The sequence below is a fragment of the Aptenodytes forsteri genome, unplaced genomic scaffold, assembly GCF_000699145.1.
Source record: "Aptenodytes forsteri isolate BGI_AS27 unplaced genomic scaffold, ASM69914v1 Scaffold679, whole genome shotgun sequence".
Classification (NCBI taxonomy): domain Eukaryota; kingdom Metazoa; phylum Chordata; class Aves; order Sphenisciformes; family Spheniscidae; genus Aptenodytes; species Aptenodytes forsteri.
In genome coordinates, this window is record NW_008795924.1 from 595,128 (window position 1) to 616,285 (window position 21,158).

The 21,158-nt window shown below is 44.0% G+C and overlaps 1 protein-coding gene across 3 annotated transcripts; it reads right to left on the reverse strand.

Annotated features, from left to right (window-relative positions):
* Nucleotides 1-1,000: 1,000 nt before the first annotated feature.
* EHHADH (enoyl-CoA hydratase and 3-hydroxyacyl CoA dehydrogenase) lies at nt 1,001-20,859 on the reverse strand. Of its 3 annotated transcripts, XM_019473586.1 has the most exons (6): nt 20,758-20,859; nt 19,846-20,018; nt 18,289-18,400; nt 17,864-17,968; nt 11,287-11,628; nt 1,001-3,534 (listed from the first exon to the last, which is right to left on the reverse strand). In XM_019473586.1, exons 3-6 carry the CDS (start codon nt 18,392-18,394, stop codon nt 2,264-2,266), a joined length of 1,824 nt encoding a protein of 607 aa, XP_019329131.1. In that variant the 5' UTR covers nt 18,395-18,400; nt 19,846-20,018; nt 20,758-20,859; the 3' UTR covers nt 1,001-2,263. The 3 variants fall into 3 exon arrangements, with proteins under 3 accessions (XP_019329131.1, XP_019329130.1, XP_019329132.1); XM_019473585.1 differs by lacking the exon at nt 19,846-20,018 and having other exon boundaries at nt 20,758-20,857; XM_019473587.1 differs by lacking the exons at nt 11,287-11,628; nt 19,846-20,018 and having other exon boundaries at nt 20,758-20,857.
* Nucleotides 20,860-21,158: the final 299 nt, after the last annotated feature.

Below are 21,158 nucleotides of genomic sequence, written 5' to 3' on the forward strand. Positions count from 1 at the left end.
ACGGGCTGCTGCCCTGCGGGGCTGGGGAGCTGTGGTTGCCCTTCAGTGTGCTCTCGCCCTCCCAGGAGCAGAGCAGTCAAGAGGCAGGGACTCCCACACACTCCTGCCAGCTGTGGGAAGCCTCGCGCCTGCCCTCTCGGATCTGCAAATGCAACCTCTCAGTGCCAGCAATGTCACTGATGGCTGGCTGGGATGTAAAGCAGACAGATCAATGCTGTGCTGCTTTGGTCGATACAAATTTAAAAATGAAATTCTGTCAGGAGAGACACAACTAGTGTGAACAGCCTCTGTTGGAATGGGCACATCAAATGCACCAGCACAAAAGTGCTGCAGGTGAGGAGAGGCATTTTGGCCGCACGGTAGAAGCTGGTGGGTCTCGATATCCTGAGACCAGCATCTCTCCTACAGAGGAAGGGCATGCCCTCTCCTCTGCAGCCAGCTCCTACTGCAAGGGGAATTGCCCTTTCCCAACTCATCTCCAGTACAGGTGAACACCACGGCATGAGGCACAAGAGAGGGGATGTTAGCCCAGGCAGTGCATCATGTCCAGAGCTGTCCTGCGGATGACATGACAGCCCCCAGCACCAGCCAGTGCTGTCATGTAACATGCCACATGGAGTCTGCTCACATGGAAGCAGTGCTTCACCTCTGAGCAAATGCTGGATTGCTCTCAGCTGTGGCACATAAGTGATTTGGAGGAAACTGCAGCAGTTTGCTGGGCCTGGAGTTAGCTCTTTCTCTGGTCCTGGAGAAAAATCCTCCCTGGAACCAGGCACTTGGGTTGGCTTGTGACTTCTGAAGGGTTTCCTGCCCTTAGTTTTGCACCCTCACCCACTGAAGGACAGGGGTAGATAAAGGGCAAAATATGATATATTTAGAAAAAAGGAGCATGCAGCCTTTTCAAACACAAACCCCTTCACAAACAGGAAAATGATCTAATTCTACCGTGTAGAGAAGCGATGGAGGTATGTATAAAGAAAGAACAAGCACATTTTCCTTTTTCTACTTTTCTACTTTTATGTATCATATAATCTGTCATGAGATAATCCAAGCACTTTTGTTAAAATAAAAAGCAAAAGTTAGACATCCAATGATAATCTCCCTGAGAAGGGAACCCAGACCAACCTATTCCCCACACTGGACTAGAAGATACATTCATTAGACACGAGAAATGGGAGACTTTGTCCCAAAGCATCAAGCCTGGAGCAAGTTCGGCTCACTCTCTCTCTGCTCTCTGCTAGAGATCTGCCGCCTGCCTGCGTGCCTGCAGCAACGTTCCTGCCTACTCTTGAGCCGTGTACTTTTCAGTGTGTCCTCTGCCCATGTGAAAACCCGGTAAGTGCCAGGCCAGGCTTCAATCTGGTCAATTAGGGCATGCTGAGTTCCAAGACCTGGTAGCTGTAGGCAGGCAAGATAGGGGGAGTGATGGCAACACATATCCACACTTAAGAGATGCCAGAAGATATTTCTGCTTGGACAAAGCCGTGTGGGGATAACGATAATGGAGGACGGAGTCTGGATGCAGAAGGCCAGTCGTAAGCCAACACCACAGGGCAGGTTAGTCAGGTCAATGCGTTTGTGGCTTTTCTGTCATTTATTAAAATTTCCTCTGCAGCAGGGAGGAGGGACGGTACCAGCCCTGCCCCTTGCTCTCTGCCCAAACCTGCTCTCTCCAATTCATTTGATTTTACCTCTGAAAGGTGTTGCGCCCTGTGCGGTCTCTCCTGCAGCAGCGGGAAGGCAGCAGGCTCCAGCTGGCTGTCTTTGGGAGAGCCAGGGAATCCAGTAGAGGTGGGCTGTACAGGAAAGACTTGAACAAACTGGGAAACAGACTTAGGGCAGGATCTGGCAGATCCAGTCACTCTCAGGTGAATTGTGACCATCTTTCTCTTGCCTCCTACCCCGATTTGCTTTGTGGGCTGTAGATGCTGCTCCCTCCCTTCCACAAAGACAGACTGGAAGAGGTGTACAGCTGTGAAGACCTGAAGGCAGAGCAAAATGAGATGGGCCTTTACACAGCAATGTGCAAAGCAGGTGGGTAAGGCTGGTGGTGGGAAGGGTGGGTGATGGCAGTGGTTACCTGCAGCAAGAGGGAGATTGAGATCAATCATCGGCCAAAGTTATTCTTTGCAAAGGCCCAGGAAGGTCAGTGACATTGTTTATGAGCCTGTAGCACTTTGGTTTTGATTGGAAAAGACAGTGCAATTACAGCACCTATTTCATGAGATCAGCTTCTGAATTTATACAGCAGGCATCAACGAAATCACAGCTTGTTGCTCTGCCGGCTTAGGTAGGACATCCACTCTTTGAGGGGAGGGTTCCCCATAGCTACCAGCTTTTTCAGAAAGGCACTGGGCCGTAGCCCAGGAACATCAGGGTGGACCTCGGAGTATTTCTGCAGTTTAGACAGAAAGCAAGGGAGCCCGACAGTGGAAGCATAGAACATGGGGCCACCCCTATGCTTTGGCCACCCATAGCCATTGATATAAATTACATCCAGGTGTTCTGGGCCAGATGCTATTCCCTCAGCCAGGATGTCAAACCCTTCATTGATGAGGGAAAACAAACACCGCTCCAGGATTTCCTCCTGATCTATAAAGCGGGTCTTGATGTGATGGGTGTCTCTGTACTGGGCCAGGAAGTTGTGAAGCCATGGATCTGGCTTGGCTGTCCTGCCCCCAGCCTTCTCATACTGATACCAGCCTTTTCCAGTTTTCTGGCCGAACCTGCCATTCTCACACAAAAGATCTGGCAGTGGGCTGTAGCGATGGCCATGCCGCTGGCGGGCAGGTGTTTCTGGAGGTATTAAGGCACCAGTGAGGCCCTGGTCCTTTCGAGACCTCCAGCCCACATCCAGCCCAGCAAGGTCAGACATTCGGAAAGGTCCTATCTTAAACCCAAAATCTTCAAGAACCTGATCTACGGCTTCTGGTCTGCTTCCTTCCTCTAAAAGAAAAACTGCCTGTTGAACGTATGGAAACATCATTCGGTTCCCAACAAACCCAAAACAATTCCGTACCACCACTCCAACTTTTTTCAGTGCTTTGGCTAGCTGCATGGCAGTGGCAATGGCGGTGGGGGATGTGTGATAGCCATAGATTATTTCTAATAGCCTCATCACATGAGCAGGGGAGAAGAAGTGCGTGCCAATGACCTGCTGTGGGCGGCTCGTGGCAGAAGCTATTTCATCGATGTTCAGGGCTGATGTGTTTGTACACAGAAAGGCCCCTGGCTTGCAGATTCTTGATAGCTTATGGAATATTTCCTTCTTTAGTGCCATGTTCTCAAACACAGCCTCAATAACTAGATCTACATCCCGCAACACATCGAAGTCCACAGTGAACTGGAGACGTGCAGGGTTATGGAAATCCAGGGTTTGGGCACCCTGCTCCATTTTCATAGCCTCATGTTCCAAAAGGAGCATCACAGCTTTTCTTCCTGTGTTCAGAGACTCCAGATTCTGCTCGAGGGCTACCACAGGTATGTTGGCCTTAACCAGAGAAGTCACAATGCCTCGGCCCATTGTTCCTAGCCCTAGGGATAAAAGTGAGACAGAATCAGAGACAATGGATAGAAAATGTTACAATTAATCACTTGACAGTAGCACTTCCTTTGTATCTCCAGGATAAAATGTGGAAGCCTATGCAAAATGAGTGGTGCACAGATAGAAAAAAAGAATTGAAGACTGGGAAAAAGGAAGGTGAATTCTCCCTTTCAGTGAGCCTAAATGTTTGAAAAGCAGTAGCGTAACGGCAAGTTAATGTCCTCTCAAGCTTACAAAATATCAGTGGGATTCATGCTAGTGTGTGCAGACCATGTGATTCATGTCTTCTCCCTGCAAAGTTTTATACCTATGGAAACCAGCATCACTGAAGAGTTAGAACCTGGGGATCAAAGGCAGGAGATCTGAGTTTCAGCTTCAACTCTGTTAACAACTTCTAGCAGGCAGTTTCATAAGCAAGCTTCACCCTGAGGGTATCAATGCCTCTCTGTGCCTGTGAGATGGTCCTTTATGGGCACTCATAGAAGAATATTAGTGTAAGCAAACACACCACACCCAGAGATTTTAACACCAGCAAAGCTCAGACAATTGGTTTCTCCCTCCTTCCAAGCTTCCTCTTTGTCCCCTTCCTCTTCTCCCTCTGCATTTCACTGCGTAATCTTTGAAGCAAACAAAATTCAGCTGATCTTGGACACTGATCTTCTCTAAACTTTGTCTCTAATGTCTTGTATGTCTCTTGTCACCAGTTCAAACAGGATGGAACTAACATAGTGTTCTTAATCCAGATTGCAACATCTTCTATCTCCTTTTTAATCACTCTGGAACATCAGTAGCCTTTTGCTTGCTGTTCGCACTTTATATCAGGCATCTCTGCCCACTGGGAACTCTCCAAGTCCTCCAACACAGGCCATTCCTAACTTCTGAAGATTCTCAAAGACACAGTCTTCCTTGTCCAACCACGCAGTTAAAGTGCTTGCCCAGAATTCCTGTAACTGAGCATCCATTCAAGCTGTTTTTTTCTCCAAGATCCATAAATGCGCTACTACCAGCTCATAGCCCCAGGAATACCAGTGTAGAGATTACCAGCTTGATCCCTTCCCTCCTTCTGAGCCCTTCCACCAGCTCTGCCCTCTATTACATTAAATGAAGCTGCACGCTTACACTTTCCTGTGATACACAACCCACACTATTTATCCTGCTCTCCCATGATGGAGGCTTTTCAGACTAAGTTAATACAAACTAGTAAGAGAAGGCCAGCACAATTTTACCAGCTTTAAAAGTGCGAAGCATCTGAATGGGAGGATTATTAATATCCTAAATAAAGCAACAACCAGACAAAGTACAGGTCTGTTATAATTCTGTAAAAATGATTTTTTTAATCCCAGGTTTACAAATGAAAGTCAGCTAAACAAATAAACAGAAACAAAGGGATTAAAAAATTTGTCTAAAGCAGCTTTGTAAAGAAGAGCTGAAATTATGTCACCAGTTAAACAAGTTCCAACAATCAAGGTCAAACAAGGTAGTATGTTTTTCCCGCAAGCTACACACCCATGGTTTAGTTCTGTCCACCCTCAGCTTGTGTACACACAAGACATTTAAAACATTCCCTGCTTAGCCACAAGAAGATAGTTTTTACAGACATCGCTATCTGGCAGCCTGCTTATAAACCATTACACTCCCAAGCAAATGCTAAAGTTCTTTTCTAGGAAATTAGATTTGCTACTTCATAATCAAGTACTACTAAAAACTAATTTGAAAATAAAACTAGAATAACATGAATCAGTTCTTAGTATTTCAGTGTCCATGGTTTGCTGACTGAAAAACCCCCGAACACAAGTAGCTCCTGCCACTGTACTCAATACTCAGGGGCTTGGATGTGGCAGCAGGGACAGGCAGAGACAGTTTTTTCCCTGTCTTTGGTGAGCTACACAGACTGCTTTCTTCTCTAACAGTGCGGGAGGGTAACTCACCACCTCCTGCATACCCACCAAACCCGGCCCCATCTTTAAGGCTCTCTTTAGACATTAAGGGTTTGCAGTTCCATATCTGGGTTCTTCATGGCTCCCTCTTGAAGTCTTTTCCTCCTTTCCAGGGTGGAGACCTGGGATTTCTCCCTAGAATTTCCAAGCTCTACTAAAGAAATAACACACACATCCTGGGCCTTATTAACTTCTGTTCCTCTCAGCTTCAGTCTCATGACTGAAATCTTAGCAGTCCTCTTGCAACATGAACACGCTGCTTCTCCCTAAATCAAAACCTCTTCCATGAGCAGAGGTTCTGCAGCCTTCTTTTCAAGGGAAGTTCTGCAGTGGTGTTAGCTGATTCCCCTGTTTGCTTTCGTCCACATGTAGTATGAGTACTTCCATCTAGGTTTTAGCCATCCCATGATAGACAGGCATACATGCTTGTAGTACCTCACTTTCTAGACCACGGGAATAGCCTTATAGATAAGATATGAGCTTGCCAAGCTTGTTTCTGACCTAGAAAAGCTGTCTCTCAACTTACTACATCATAACTCTTCAGTGGCCTGTATGAAATGATGTTTAATGAAGCTGGCAGAGAGAGTAATGAAAGCCCCAAGGGTTTTGTTACATTAGAGCTTGCACAGCATGACTCCCCTGGAAATATTTTCTAAAATTGGGCTATAAAACTAAGGAGGGATTTGGCTAGCTAGCAGGGAAAGAAGCATTTTTGAGGACTCCCCTTTTCAATTTTATAAAGCTGAGTGATACTGGGGAAGAATATATTACAGCAGAAAAAAATGGTAGGGAATCATTGGGCCTTACATGTGTAGAAGGCTGTAGAAGAAAGAGAAAGGGAAATGTTGCATGCTCAGCTCAGATCACACAGACCAAAACACGGTGAGGAACTACTCCAGAATTTCTACTGTATGTTCCATTTTCTTCCTCAATAGTGCTCTCACTTCCCCCAAACCATGAAAAAATCCTATATTCTTATCTTCCACACAGGGGACAGTTTTCAGAGCTGTGTTACCATCTTTCATGCCTAAGGCACATCTTTCAAAAGAAGACTGAAATCTGCTTCAGGAAAAAGAACAGCGTCTAGCCATCTTGCTTCTGGTCTTTTGTTGTGAAATGTAGCTTTGACGTATAAAAAAACTACACTTGAGCCCATGTAATTTCAGGCCAAATATGGATATGACAAAGCCATTTGCTGGGCAAGCTGAGTGACTAATGACTGTTAATTATTGATCTGTCACATGAGGTACTTAGAATATGAAAAATCATGCAAAATTAATTGAAGGACTTTAAAAACAAATTTCAAAACAAATTAACTCGAAATATGTACAAAGCAACTCATGTACAGTCACACACACACGAGAAATACAGATCAGTGGAAAATATTCTGAACTATAATGAATTTTTGGACTTTAAAATGCTGGGCAATGGAAATAATACTTTATAGATTGGTAAAAGTATGCAACGACTGTTCCAGTTTTCCTGTTAAAAACAACAATGAGCAATTGGCGGTGGCGGACTGCTCAGACTGGAGCTGCTTCTTTCTCTGTTTCAGGGCATTAATTTCAAGCAGAAATAATGTGATACTCAAGGCAAGCAGGGAGCTATGGGAAGACTGCAGAAGGGACAGAGAAGAAGAACTCTTTTTCTGGGTGATGAGGAACCAGAGAACGTGGAAAGAGATGGAGCCAAGAGTTCAGAACAAGCAGAAGCAAACGAAATAGGTGACATTGCATGTGGCTGAAGACAGTCAAGGACAGCTAGGCCAAGAGCAGGAGGGATTCCACATAGTTGGTGTTACCCACTTATCAGTCTTTCCGCAAGCAAACTGCAAAGGCAGCTGATGGGAAGCCAGCATTGCACAGGAACAGTTGCCCGTTCATCAGCAATGCTATCTATCAAGCATGCCCACAAAAATGATAGATCATCCTTGATGTTGAATCTACGTTAAGACATCGTCAGCAAGCGATGTGCCAGCTCCCTCCAACAAGTTCTTGCTAATACTGGACAGACAGGGGAGTCACAAAGCAAGGCTCCCCTAGCATTCATGGCACTGTTTCCATAACCTAAAGGTCCTCTGTGCCTACAGAAAAGGTACTGAAGGAGGGGGAAGTCAATGTGATCTTCTCAGTTGCTTCCCATGGTGCAGCAATAAAAGCCAGAAGTAGCAGCATAATGTGACATGGTTTTAGTGTGTGAAACAGCACAGCACTGTCTATTGGAAAATGGGGTCTGCATGATTTCTGACCATCCAAAATGCATGCAACATCTTGCTCTGACTGCCCTCCTCTCTGCAGTGAAAACAGAGAGACCCTGGATCACCTAGGTAGACTCAATACTTAAATGGATGAGCAGCACTATTTTAAAAGGTGTCAGTCCCTCAAAAATAATCCCTAAGATTTTGATTTCTGGTGCTGCAAGAATGTACTTAAGATCAAGAATGTGAAATTATGAGATACTGTACAGCATGGTACTGGCTGGAGAATGACTTTTTGTTACAGCAGCCTGAAAGAAAAAATACAATTGTGTTGGCATGTGCTATGCCTGTCTGTAACGGACTTGCAATTTCACTGATGTCAAAAGGCAAAATAGGAGGAAAACCTTCCAGAGGAAGGAGAAAAAGCCCAATGGCGTGGCAGAAAGAAGTGGTGGAAAGCAGTGACACTTAATATGGTGTGGGATTCAGAGTTAAAAGGAGGTGATCAATAACCTCCAAAATAGAAGATGTCACTAATCAAATGAAGTCTAACATGAACAACTAGCATAAACAAAGCAAGCTATAATTGTGGGCTATGGGGGCTGTATTGATAGAAGCAGTGATTCAGAAAAGGCATTAGGAATCTTGGTAAGTGTCAAGGCCTTGAGGACACTGATAAGCTTTAATGACTCTGACCAGCTACACCTGGAGCCTCCACCCCCACGCACTTCCCATGGGCCTCAGAGCCCCATTTAAGCTCAGACCTGGGCCTTCAGTCCCTTCTTAAGCTATGTTGGAGGAGTTCTGGTGTCTCACTGTGGCTGTGCTGGGCTATGGACACTGTTGATCCAGACCTTAGCCTGCAGACTGGCTTCCCAACTTTACCTTGGACCTGCATCATCATGTGAACTTTGCTTGATCATCTGTACTTGTAGTAGATCCTGGCCATGATCTTTGGGTCTGCCCTGCTTGCCTTGCTCAGGTACTGTAAATAATTGATACAGCAGTGGGTTGTGCTGTCATCCAGAGGGAGAAATGGGTTGATAGGAACTTCATGAAGTTCAGCAAGGGGAAGTGCAAAGTCCTGCATCTGGGGAGGAATAGTCCTATGCATCAGTATATGCTGGGGGCTGACTGGCTGGAAAGCAGCTCTGCAGAAAAGGATCCGGGGGTCCTGGTGGACACCAAGTTGGCTATGAGCAGCAATATGACATTGTGGCAAAGAAGGCTAATGGTATACTGGGCTGCATTAGGAGTCTCACCGGCAGGTTGAGGGAGGTGATCCTTCCCCTCTACTTAGCACTGGTGAGACCATATCTGGAGTATTGTGTCCAGTTCTGGGCTCCCCAGTACAAGAGTGATATGGAGCTATTGGCGTGTGTTCAGTGAGGGGCCACTAAGATGATTAAGGGACTGGAACGTGTCTCATGAGAAAAGGTTGAGAGAGCTGTGACTCCAGCCTAGAGAAGGCTCAGGGGGATCTCATGAATGTATATAAATACCTGAGGGGCGGGTGTAAAGAAGATGAGCCAGACTTTTTTCAGCGGCCCTCAGTGACAGGACCAGAGGCTATGGGCACAAACTGAAATGTGGGAGGTTCCATCTGAACATAAGAAAACACTTTTTTTTTTTTTTACTGTGGGGTGCCTGAGCACTGGCACAGGTTGCCCAGAGGTTGTAGTCTTCATCCTTGGAGATATTCAAAAGCTGTCTGGACATGGTTCTGGGCAACTGGCTCTAGGTGGCCCTGTTTGAGCAGGGGGTTGGACAAGATGACATTCAGAGGTGCCTTCCAGCCTCAAAGATTTGGTGCTTCTGTCCCTGTGGGAGGTGTTATTGCCATTGGCTCCCCATCCCTGGGGCACAGCTACTCCCTGCCAGTAGACAATTAACAGGATGTGTTGAACATGGCTAATGTGAAAGTTGGCTGTTACCTTGAGTGTACTAAGTAGGAACAAGGCAGAAACATCTTGTTACCTGGTCTTAGCATAGCTGCTCCTGGAATACTGCTCCCACTCTGGCTATGCATGCTTTATGAAGTTTTGAAAAATTAGGGGAAGTTCAGAGTCATGAAAATGACTGGAGTGTGACAGATTGTGCTCTGAAGCAAAAGTATCAAAGCACTTAGCTTATTATTGTGCAAAAAGCATGGGTTAACTTGAGCATTGTCTGTAATCAGCTACAAAAACACTGAAACTTGGGGGTAGAGGTTGGGGCAATTTCAGACCAGAATTCAGAAACCTGTCTGGAGATGAGATGCAAATACTTAATCCAATGGATAGGAGGTGTAGCCCAGCCAGTTCAGTTTGGAAATAAGTTACAGATTATGTTTCTACTAGAAACTTTCAAATAGAGATTGCATTTGTCCTTAGAATTCCCCCTAGCTCAGTTAAAGCACCAAAATAAGCAGACCAGATCTAAACAGCCCTTCTGGCTAAACTGTCATTGCGATTGGGACTTTGCAAATGTATTATTCTGGCATGATTTATCAGTATGTAGCAAAGAATGCCTATTCTAGTCACCTGATCATTTCTACAAAACTTCAACACAAGCCCCTCCTGCCAAAGCACATGTTGCAGGACTGACCTGTCTGGGATTGCATGTGTCCAAAGTACTGTGCTCTTCAAGTTACATGATAAACTTGGCAATAATTCTTGCCTCTTTACCTGAATGCTATAACAGCCATGGATCCTCCTCACAAGGTTTGTGGACTAATGTTTAAAAACCATTTTCATTAAAAATATGGCATGGCAGCTAATGAAGAGAAGGCAACTTCCAAAAAAAAAAAAGTGTTTCTATGGCCTGAAATGAGCTTTCAGAGAGCTCATACTGCAGAGCACAAGAGGCCTGAGAAGTACCCAGGAAAGAGCAGCGTTGATCTGGTGAGCTTCCTCTGAAACAGAATGGATGTTTTCCAAGTGCTCCATTACTTGTCTAACCAGTTTTTGAGTGCTACTATCAACAGGCAGAGCTGAAAAATACTTTTTTAAATCTCAGCAGTGCATCAAAGGTTTTATTTAAATTGCTCTTATAAAAAATTAATGAAGGCATTATCTTGCTGGGCTATAAAATGGCAGGAGCGGATCCCAGTGAGATGAAATCTTCTTAAAATACAGCTGTCAAAACATTTTTGTATTAATATATCCCTGAGTGACTCTGTGCACATGCACTTGCGGTACAGAACTTGACCAGGAGGAGGAGAATTTCATGCAAACGTGCTTATAACACAGAACAAAGCCAGGACTCAACATAGCAGTATTTAAAAGGGAACAGACTGCTTATGGTCCACAGGTGGAAGCTGTCTCTGAAGTGAGAAGTTATTCTTCCAAAGAAAGAGGTGGCATCAGGTAACAATCTAGTGGGATGTGACTTGCCATCTGAATTTCTGAGCTTACCAATGTAGTGACAACTTCCCTCCTTGCATGTCACCTATAGGTGTGGAGTATTTTTGCCTATGATGGGTACCAGTGTCTTTGGTGAGTGACTGCTAGGGAATCCCACTTCAGCCTTCTGTCTTGAGTAAAGCCCAGTTATACTCATCCCACTCCCCTTCAGCTGTGCTGTTAGCTGTGCAGTCAGCAACCACAACAGCTTTTTCATTCCCTTACCTATCACAGCTGCTTTGCAGATGGGCTGAGGGGAAGCACTTTTCCATGAAGCTCCACTGGGTGTTGTCCACTTCTGCACTGCTCTCTCCGCGAAGAAAGCGTACTGCAGTGCTTGGGCCTGGCCTGAAGTCAGCAGGATGTTAAACAGCTCTCGCTCCTTCCGGACTCCATCTGCAAAGGGCTGCTCTGTGGCAGCTTTGACTGCCTGGAAGCACAGCTCTGGAGCCAGGCACCCGTGGGCCTGTTTCTTCACCTTCACAAGAGCCTCACTGAGAAATGCTTCCATGTTGGGCAATTTTGGAACTGGCTTCAGGCTGAGCCTGTGGGGTCCCAATGGCTGGCCTGGGGGTAGAAGAATGGAGTTACAGAACAAAGCATCCACATCTGGAAGACTACAGATTTTCACCCCTTTCTACATAGACTGGGAATGCAGTCTACCTCTTTTCCTCCTAAGCTCACTGCATTAGGGCTTGCATGGCACAGTGATCTAGGTCTAGAACTAAAGTGTCTGACATTTCTCTTTAGCTTTCTGTTTGTTCTGACAATTACAATTTTTCAAGTCCCTTCTCAGACTTCAAAAAAGCAAGATTTCAATTTCAAAGAAGTAATTCTCTCCTTCCTTTTCTCAGCTACACAGAGTGCCTTGGCTTCTCCAGTTCTCTTACTCCACAGTCCCAGCTGCCACATTCATATGGCTCTTTCTATAAGCTTCAGTACTGAAGTTTTCCTCCAGTATTGTTTAGTACTCAGTGCCCAATTGACTTTGCTAGCCAGATGCATTCCAGCCAGGGTCCTGACCCAGGCGTTTATAAGAGAGACTGGGAAATATACCCTGACTTCAATTCTTCCCTGGCAGCAGGAGTCCCTCTATTCACTTTGGCACTAACCAAGGGGACAGCTCATGCAGCATGAGTTGGGGAGCAAATGAATGATAAGGGAGAGTTCATGCTTCTGTGTCAGCAAGGGGTGAATCAAGCAGCCACACAAATACATGAGGCTCATTACAGACAGAGGTTGCTATGGTGACACCTAGAAAGGATTTTAATTGAGAGAAGTTAGTTACATTTCAGATGCCAAAATCCTCTTCATCCTCTTCAGAAGTACAAACCTTGGTGCCTGCTAAGGGATCTCTGATCTGTCCATACTCAGGCTGTTCCTATGCTCTTAAGGGCAGCTTGCCTCAGTAAAGACCGTGGAGGAACAAGATCAGAAATTCGGGATGTATCCCCTTAATATTCCAACATTTTCACAAAGATCCTTTTGTCATCATAGCCACATCCAGATCGTTAACTGTGTAGCAATGTTACTGCACTGACTGCTGCAGTGCTGTTCCCAGAAGTGCCCAGGACTGCCACCAAAGCAGGATGGTGGGTGGGCTCCCTCTAATGGAGAAACTTATGGTGAGAAGCTCTCTGGTATACAGTCTCACTGCCCTAGTTTCTTATATGAGCTCTGCCACAGGAGCGCACTTCCTTCAAAGGTGGCATATTGCATCCAGCTCCATTTTTTCTTCTTGTCTGAGTTAGGAAAGTGCCAGTGCATCAGCAGAAGACTCAGGAGCAGGAAGTCATACACAGGATGCTGAAGGGCAGGAATAATGGTAGCACTGCAATCATGGTTGCCCAAAGAACATGTCCTGACTCTAACTCTTCCTCCAAGACCAAGCAATGTTTAAGAGAAACAGAAATATGAGTTTCCAGGATGAGTTAAGATACTGATTTCCTGAAATAATGGTCTTCAGAGCTCAGGCTTTTTAATTAAGCCTTTTGGAGAACACAAAGATGAACACTCACTGTGTAAGTAGCTTCCCTTGTAATCAGAGTTCATAAAAATAATGTTTTCACGTTGACAGTGAATATAGTTTGTATCTGCCAGTATTGCAGGATTTAGTCAGGATAATGTTCCTTTATTTTGGAATCCTTTGTTTCTCCCCTAAATGTATGTTTTTAACCCAGAAATGCTCTTTATCCACAGTCCCTTATTTAGGAACTTAAATAGTGGGTTTCATTTCATCACAAGAGGAAACCTCAGGTTTGTCCCAGAAAGCAGATCTGATGGCTGGAAGGCCACTTAAGACTGGGCAGATCAAGGGACTTCGTATGACATCTCTGATGTGGAAAGGACTGGTAAAGAAGGAATACTACTGGGAGCCTTTAAGCTTGGTCTTTAGATAACAAATAGTACTTGTAAGCACAAATACTGATGGGGGACATGAGAGAGTTCCTCAGAGTAAAAAAAGAAAAGTAACTCTCCTCAGGGTCCTGTAATAAAACTCTCATTTAGCTGTAAGCTAAATACGTTTTGCTAAGTATTTCTACAGCATCTCTATGCAGTGTCTTTGCTTCTGCAATGCTAATAAGAATCAAGGGTGTATTTATGAACAGGAAAAAATGATCTGAATCCAAACCTGGGAAGAAGAGATCAGTGTGGGACACCTGCAGCTTGATTTCTGAAATCAAAGCAGCAGGAACATGATGAACAGTATCAGGCATCAGTGCCACAGGGAAAAGCATCATCTGTTCACAGGAGCTAGTACAGATACCTGCTTTGTTTTACTAGGGTTTGTAGTCCAGGTAGCACAAAGGACAGATCAAGTCTATAAAATTTCTATCAGCAAAAGCAACATGTGAGCATGCAGTATCAAATATTGTGCTATTTAAAGAAAAAAAAAAATCATCCCACAGTTGTAAACCCTTGGGATATTACAGGATTCCACATGCAAGAGGCAGGGCTAGCCTAACAGTCTTCCTGGTGCAGTGAACTGCTTGTGAATTTCTGAGAAACAAAGCTGAAACTGGACCCCTGCTCCTCATGCTTGCAGTTGTCTCAGGCCTGCCAGAGGCAAGTCCAACTTGTCAGACCTTTCACAAACTCTGGTTGTGTCAAAGGGGCACTTTGCTAGACCTTCTGCCTAAAGAAGGTCGCAGCCAGAATCATGAGCCCTGGAGAGAGGTTAAAATGTCTTTATATTGTACATCTTCCCAGAGATGACGCACTAAAGGCCCTTGCAACTGTAACTGAAAGCCTTTCTCCAACAGTCACCATTTAAAGCTTGCAATTACCTAACAGCAGTATCTGTTACTCCTTTGGGTTTTATGAGACTCAGAAGAAACACATGCTTCCTCCACAGTTACTCCTAGTGGCTTACAGTCAGCAACTCATAATCATCTTTCCATGCAGAGTTTAATACCTGTGGGGCCTGAGCTAGTCTAAATTGAACTGATTTTCCCTGGCTCTTTGGTGCAAGCCGTTGATGCTTTTGTGCTCTGAGAAGATGATAAAGGTCAATCAGCAGATGTGGTCAGAAAGCAAGGGAAGATTATATATAAAGGGAGAGCTTCAAAGAAGTCTGCTATGCAGAGGATCAGCAGCCATTTTCTCCTCCAGCCGAGGAAGACTACAGCAGGCCAGCAAGAGGTGGGCAGTATAAGCTGCAAGCTACTGCCTGCCACAAGCAATTACAGCAATTTTTCAATTTTGTGATGCCATCAGGTGGACAAATTACATAATGCAGCTTTGAATTAGTGCAGTGATTATCAAGCACATTGAATGAAAGAACACTTTCCTTGTCTCCAAGGATTTAGCTCCTATCTATTCCTTCTAAAAAATGCCTTCAAAAGTGAAGATATTTTCTTTTGTCTGAAGAGGCCAGTTTGCCTGAAGAAGGCCAGGAACATATGCTCACTTCCTATCTGCAATATATAATTACTGCTTTTCAATGAAAAATTTAACTTAGAATCGATAATTGTCTCTGTGTATTCCTACAACCACTTATTCAGGACTGTTTCAAACTCCTTTTGAAGGTTTTCTTCATCCATACATTTTTATGGATTATTCCTAATGAAGATGCTTTCCCAACATACCTACCATAAAGGTAGCTCTCTCAACTGCATATCAAAACAATAATCAAGGACCCTTGCTTCAGTAAGGCCAGTCATTTGAGACTGATCTCTTGCCATGAGATACTGCAGCTCCAGTGCTGAGAAAGCTTTAGAAGAAAATAACTTCTGAATTGATTCTTTGAGATGTATCTTGCAGTACAGCCTTCCCAGGAATAGAAATTCCATCAGTGACAAAACTAGTTATTTAGCCAAACTAGTCTGTAAGAAGCCAGCAGTTGTTAACCTCATGTTTAAAAAAAAAAAAAATCTCATCAGAAACAAAATGCTGCATGCCTTACAAAGGCAGTGGAGTTCTGTGATGGCATTTTTTTGTGCAGCTCTGTCTCTGTTTTAAGATTATCTGAAAAATGTTCACTGAAAACAGAACTCAATGTGAACAAAAACCAGACCAGCTATGCAAGACTGTCATCTCTTTTGCAGCCCTGAGTTAGTGCTCGATGTAGAGAAATAAAAGTGCTGGTTTGCCTTTGTATGGCAGGAGAATTATATTAACTTTAGGCAAAGGCCAAAGCCAGGGATGACTCAGAAGGAACATACGGATGCTGGGTACACCATTCTTTCAAATTATCAGGTAACCTGGGGCTAAATGGTGCATCAAAACTTTCCATGGTCTTCTGCAAGGTCTAATGAGAAATTTTCCAAGCGGGAAAGAAATAAAGATTGCTGACTTGCCAGTATTTTCACTGTTAAAGCAGATACTGTAAATGCCAGTAAAGCTGTCAGAAAGGGTCTTGAAAGCATTTTTAAAGTCCTGTTGGAGTTGGTATATAGTGTGATGTGAAACACCTTCAATGACATTACTCATTTTTACTGGGGTAACTCAAACCAGAAATAAACAGATAGAAAATCTACCACTAATAATGAGTAAGACTGGGACAGGTTATGTGCTGAACATCCAGCTAGGATTCTTGTATGCTTATACAAGTCTCAAAATTTTTCTTGGTAGTGACAATTTCCAATGAAGATGAAGCTACAGAAGAGGAATTTGCCAATAGTAGTAGTGGACATACATTCCAGAAAGCAAGTTACGCTGAGGAGTAGTGTGCTCAATGATTCATTCCTGAGGTCTAAGGTCAAGCTGACTTTCACAACTGTCAACCACTGCACAATGTCTGTCACAAAAGAAATAAGCATACAAGTATCTAAATTTCACCCAATTTCACATAGCATTTGTTGAAATCCAGAATGCTTGCCGGTTTGTCAGTTCTAGCAATGTATCTACTACTCATTTTGTGATACACTGCTGCTGCCATCAATACTGGTATAGATCTTATGCAGGGCATCATTCAGAAGCCCAGAGGGTACATCGAAGGGAACACTGTTGTTTGGGTTAATTTGCCTAGAAGAGTAGTAATATTTCACTGCTCTCCCAACAGATGGAGAAACAGAGTTCTCATTCAAAACAGACAAAAATCAGTGAACGAAATTATCTTCATTTTTCTTAGAAGCAATAGCGAATTACATCACCCATCTCTTTCTAAAGAATTATATTTAAATAGTCTGATTACATATAGAGAAAGAGAAGAGAGGACTGCTTATGTCATCAATTCTGCACTAAAAATGAAGCCCAAAAATACCGTAGGATGAATACAGTGAGAAGGAAGGGCATCTCTTACAGAAAACTTAGACAAAGAATACCCTTTTGCAGCTATCTGGTAAATCTCAAGTTGTAGAGAAGTATACAAGACACCGATCTTTAAGAATAGCCTATTCATTGAACTATCTTAAAAATATGGTGCACTGCCGTCTAGGACAAAGCTTAGGCTGCTATAACTTCTAGCACAGGAGAAGTGCTCCTACAGAGAAGAAAGAGCCTTGTTTGTAGCGAAGAGAACTGCAGGAGCAAAGGCAGCATCCCAGCTTGGAAAAGCATTGCTTATAAAGGCCATGTGATCAAAGCAGAAAGGTTTTTTTGCTTCCTTGCACGCATCTCATTGTGACAGAGCTCCAGATGAAATCCTGATGGAAGTCAATGGTCTGTTTCCAAAGGTATGAGGAGGTTAGTAACGGAAAAATATCCTGTTTTCTCTCAAGGTGATGCTCCTCATGCTGCACAAGGAATGTTCCTCTTCCTGTGTTAACTCCAGTGAATTTAATTTTGTTATTTCTAAGGTGGGAGGAAAAAAGTCTCTCCACATCCCTCCTATCTCCACAGGCCACTTTCTTATATTGTCCCTAATCCTTTAGTTGCTGAATCACTTACAGACTCATGGATTATTAAGTTGGGCTGAGGATGTGCCAGCCCCTCCACTGGAGGGAGCAAGTTATTTTTGATCAGCCATTATTGATGGTGCAACCAGAATACATGCAATACCAGCTGTGATCCAAAACTATGTATGATCCAAAACTCCTATGGAAGGAGCACATACTCCCCCAAATCAGTGGAGTGCAGCAGCCCAGAGGAGCATGTGAATTTGGATATATAATTAAGAAGCAGGAGGACTCGATATGCATCTGTTCTCTGAATCCTCACTTGAATTTCTGCAGCTCTCCAGCATCTGAATTTTTCACTTCAGACAACAGAAAACAAATTTTGCAATTGTATCTTATATGGATGCCAAAACTCAATGAATGGAGCATATAAATTGGAACAAACTGGTGGGCTTTGTTCTGACTCCCCCCAGCCCTGAAACATCACCAATTATTTATTGTCATTGCTACAATTCTTTCCTCACCAATCACTTTGTTTGCCAAGCGAATTGCTGCCTCAACTGTGTTTTCTTCCACAACTTCATCAACCAAGCCCAGCTTCAGTGCTTCAGTTGCTGGAATGTGTCTTCCTGTGATAAAAAGAGAAATAAGCTGACTAGAGTGGGGCATGATGGGCAATTTCATTCTTTTCCATCTGATCAAATGACTTGTGTGTAGCTGGCTTCAAATATGAGACATGCTCATTATCAAGTACACAAAATGCATTACTAACTTCATGCCTCAGAAGCACGTATGTCCCTTTCTTAGCTCATCATTAGTGGAAGCAAGCTGAATTTCAACCCCAGCAGCTACTTAGATAAAAGAAATTAATGTTTCTTAGACCAAGCTGGTGGTATGACTCAATGCCATATTCTTATATACAGAGCAAGGCCAAGGCATGGTACTTTACCTGTAGTGATTATATCCAGAGCAGCTGGTACCCCAATCAGTCTGGGTAGTCGCTGAGTGCCTTCAGCACCTGGAAGTAACCCAATGGTGACCTCTGGTAAACCCATCTGTGCCTAAAATTAAGTCAAATTCAACAACAAATCTGATTAGAAGGAGTGATAGTTACAAACTGAGCAGAACAGAGGAAGGACGAGCAGACCTGATTCACACATTGCTCTTCTAGGAAGCCTCAAAACTTCTACATAGAAACTTCATCCTTGCTTTATGCCACATAAGACATTTAAGACAAAAGCCCACTCAACCATTTCAAGAACTTGTGTACAAATGCACAGGAAAAACATCACCTTTCAGTGGATGTATGTGTGCTAGCACAGCACTGGAGGAGAGCTGTGGGGCCAATAGCATCCCCCAGATTGACACATATGTAAACTAATGCTTTCAAGCATTTGTTACCAAATCCTGGAGGGCACTCTGTGACTTAACTGTTACCTCCCTACTCTAATTCTTGGAAGTTTAGTAAAGGAAAATTGGTACTGAACTCTTCCCTAATCTTCCTTCAAATGGCTCTTGGTGCACTTGACATTTAGTAGGGTTATGGCAGAGAAGCCAGGGGCAGCAGGAAGGGGGGGCTTGTCTTCTCTTAAAAATCTATCTAGATTTTGTTGCCTCGTTCTAACAAAAATTAGTTCACACATTTCCCATTGAGCTCTTAAGAGATTTGGAGTCACTTTAAGACCACTAATTATGGTGGTATGCCACCACCCACCTTAGGTGGCATATAGGATGATGTAGAATATCTCTTTATGCTGTTACAGGAACCCACACTGTCATGGAGAAACAGTGATTCACACTGCGAAAGTGAGGGGATGGCCCTATCAGTGAAGAGTCTCTATAAGGAGATCAGGTACCGCTAAAAGGTAGTTCAGCTTTCCTGAATCTTGAAGGAGGGGGTTCAAGAAAAAAAAAAAACAACAGATCACTCTTTAAAAGACTCTTAAAGCTGTCTTTTGGTCAGAGTACTCCCTGAGGAACCAGAGCTCCTGGGGAATCAAACTGTAAATGCTCCATGCTAGCTGAGTTTCAACTGCCTATTGAAACTAGGCCACTAGCAGAAAGAAATGCAGAATTCACAGGGCTGGGGGGGGTGGGGTGGGGAGAGAAAGTCACACTGCATGAGCCAGTAAGATACAGCCATCTACATCAGAATATAGATAATGACTACTGAGATCTAGGGCAAATTAACACTCGGTTACTGAAGTTTCTATGCAGCCACCTTATTCTACTAGTTACAAATCAATTTTATATTTAGAAATGACTTGAAATTAGTAATTTAATAAGACTTATGAAAGCATGTCAAGGGTGGTGTTGCAGGTGAAGAATGTCTGAGCACACAGACTTGTATCCTGTAGCTATAAAGCCCCCCTCCTCTGAGCAGATGATCCCAGGAAAGGCATACTGTCCCACTGCTCTCCAGGAACAGCCTCCCATGCTGTCCATGGCCATATGTACATGGCTCCTGATGCCTTTGCCAGCCTTTCTAGTTTGCAGCATGTGTTACCTTCACATGTGCAATCCGATAGTGACAGCCAAGTGCCACCTCCAGGCCTCCTCCCAAGGCAATGCCTTCAATGGCAGCCACCACAGGCTTCTCACTCCTTTCTATGAGAGAAATGATGGGGCCCAAGGCAATACCCTGTCTCTTCGGAGAAGAAAATCCTCGAATGTCAGCTCCTGAGTTAGCACAAAGAGATGAGGAATTAGTGGGGAAGGCAGTGATTGGAATGATCCTTCCTTCTGTGCTGTTGAACATAGCTGCTCACAGACGATCAAGCCCTTGCAGAGCATGCTGCTGGCAGAAGGAGTGGTCCCCTTTTGGGACCGCCTTCAAGAAACCCTGGCTCCTTGAGGCTATTCAGAGAGCTCAGGAGAAAACAGTACAAAAATACATAACTGTAGCAATCATGCAGTTACTACAGAAAATTGCGGACATGCTTGGTTAAACAAAAACAAAAAGTTGAGTCTGGAATAGTTAAGTGCAAGTTATTACTAACAAGCAGTGTAAAGCTCCACAGAAATTCCATAGCTTCACAGGTTTCCACAACTTGAGAAAATCTGTTATTCACCACTGCCCAACCCCAGGTATGTTCCATACACTGGACCAGTTGATGGTCCAGAGATTTTATACTGATGCCTCCTTACTTTCCGTGGCTTGCTTTGCATATCAGGGAGATGAGGAGGTATCCCCTACTTCAGCATGAACATACCAACTTATTTCTGGCCTGGACAGTCCAACTTGTCATGTGCCCCATGTCAATTGTGGCACAGCAGAATAGAAAAAGCCCATTTTCTTGTGGCCATTTTCAGCCAAATCAGGACTTTTATCAGCAGTGTTATGAGGCAGAGAATCTTCAGACATGGTGGGTGGAGTGTTTCCTCTTTTTCTTGGGCTCTTTGATGAAAAATGTCTTACCTGCACTGAATTTCCCATTTTCACCACAAATCGTAACAGCTTTCACTGAAGGATCTGCATCTGCTCTCTTCAGTCCATCCTCTAATGCCTGTAGAACTGTTAAGCTGAAATAAATTAGAGAGCGAGTAACAGTCAACTACATTACCTTTCCAAGAGGTCTGTGTTATAAAGGCCAAGCGTCCCAGTGAAAAGGAGCAGTACAGCCAAGCATATGTCTCCTCTAGCTTGTCTTCTGCCACAGCCTCTCCACGTGAGTCCTTTCATTAGTCTCCTTCTCACTTTAAGGGCAAGTGCCAAAATCCAACAAGCTTATGACTGCTGACCTGCCATTCACTTGCTGGAGAGTCTTCTTGTGGCTATGACATTACTGTTTCCAAAGCATAGGGAAATGTTCTTTTGAA

What these genes read in the sequence shown, in the direction of transcription:
- EHHADH (XM_019473585.1), bottom strand. An exon ending in TCTGGATATAATCACTACAG is followed by an intron (nt 17,969 to 18,288) that starts GTAAAGTACCAT and finishes TTTTTATCACAG; the next exon opens with GAAGACACATTCCAGCAACT. An exon ending in CTGCAAAGCAGCTGTGATAG is followed by an intron (nt 3,535 to 11,286) that starts GTAAGGGAATGA and finishes TTTTATCCCTAG; the next exon opens with GGCTAGGAACAATGGGCCGA.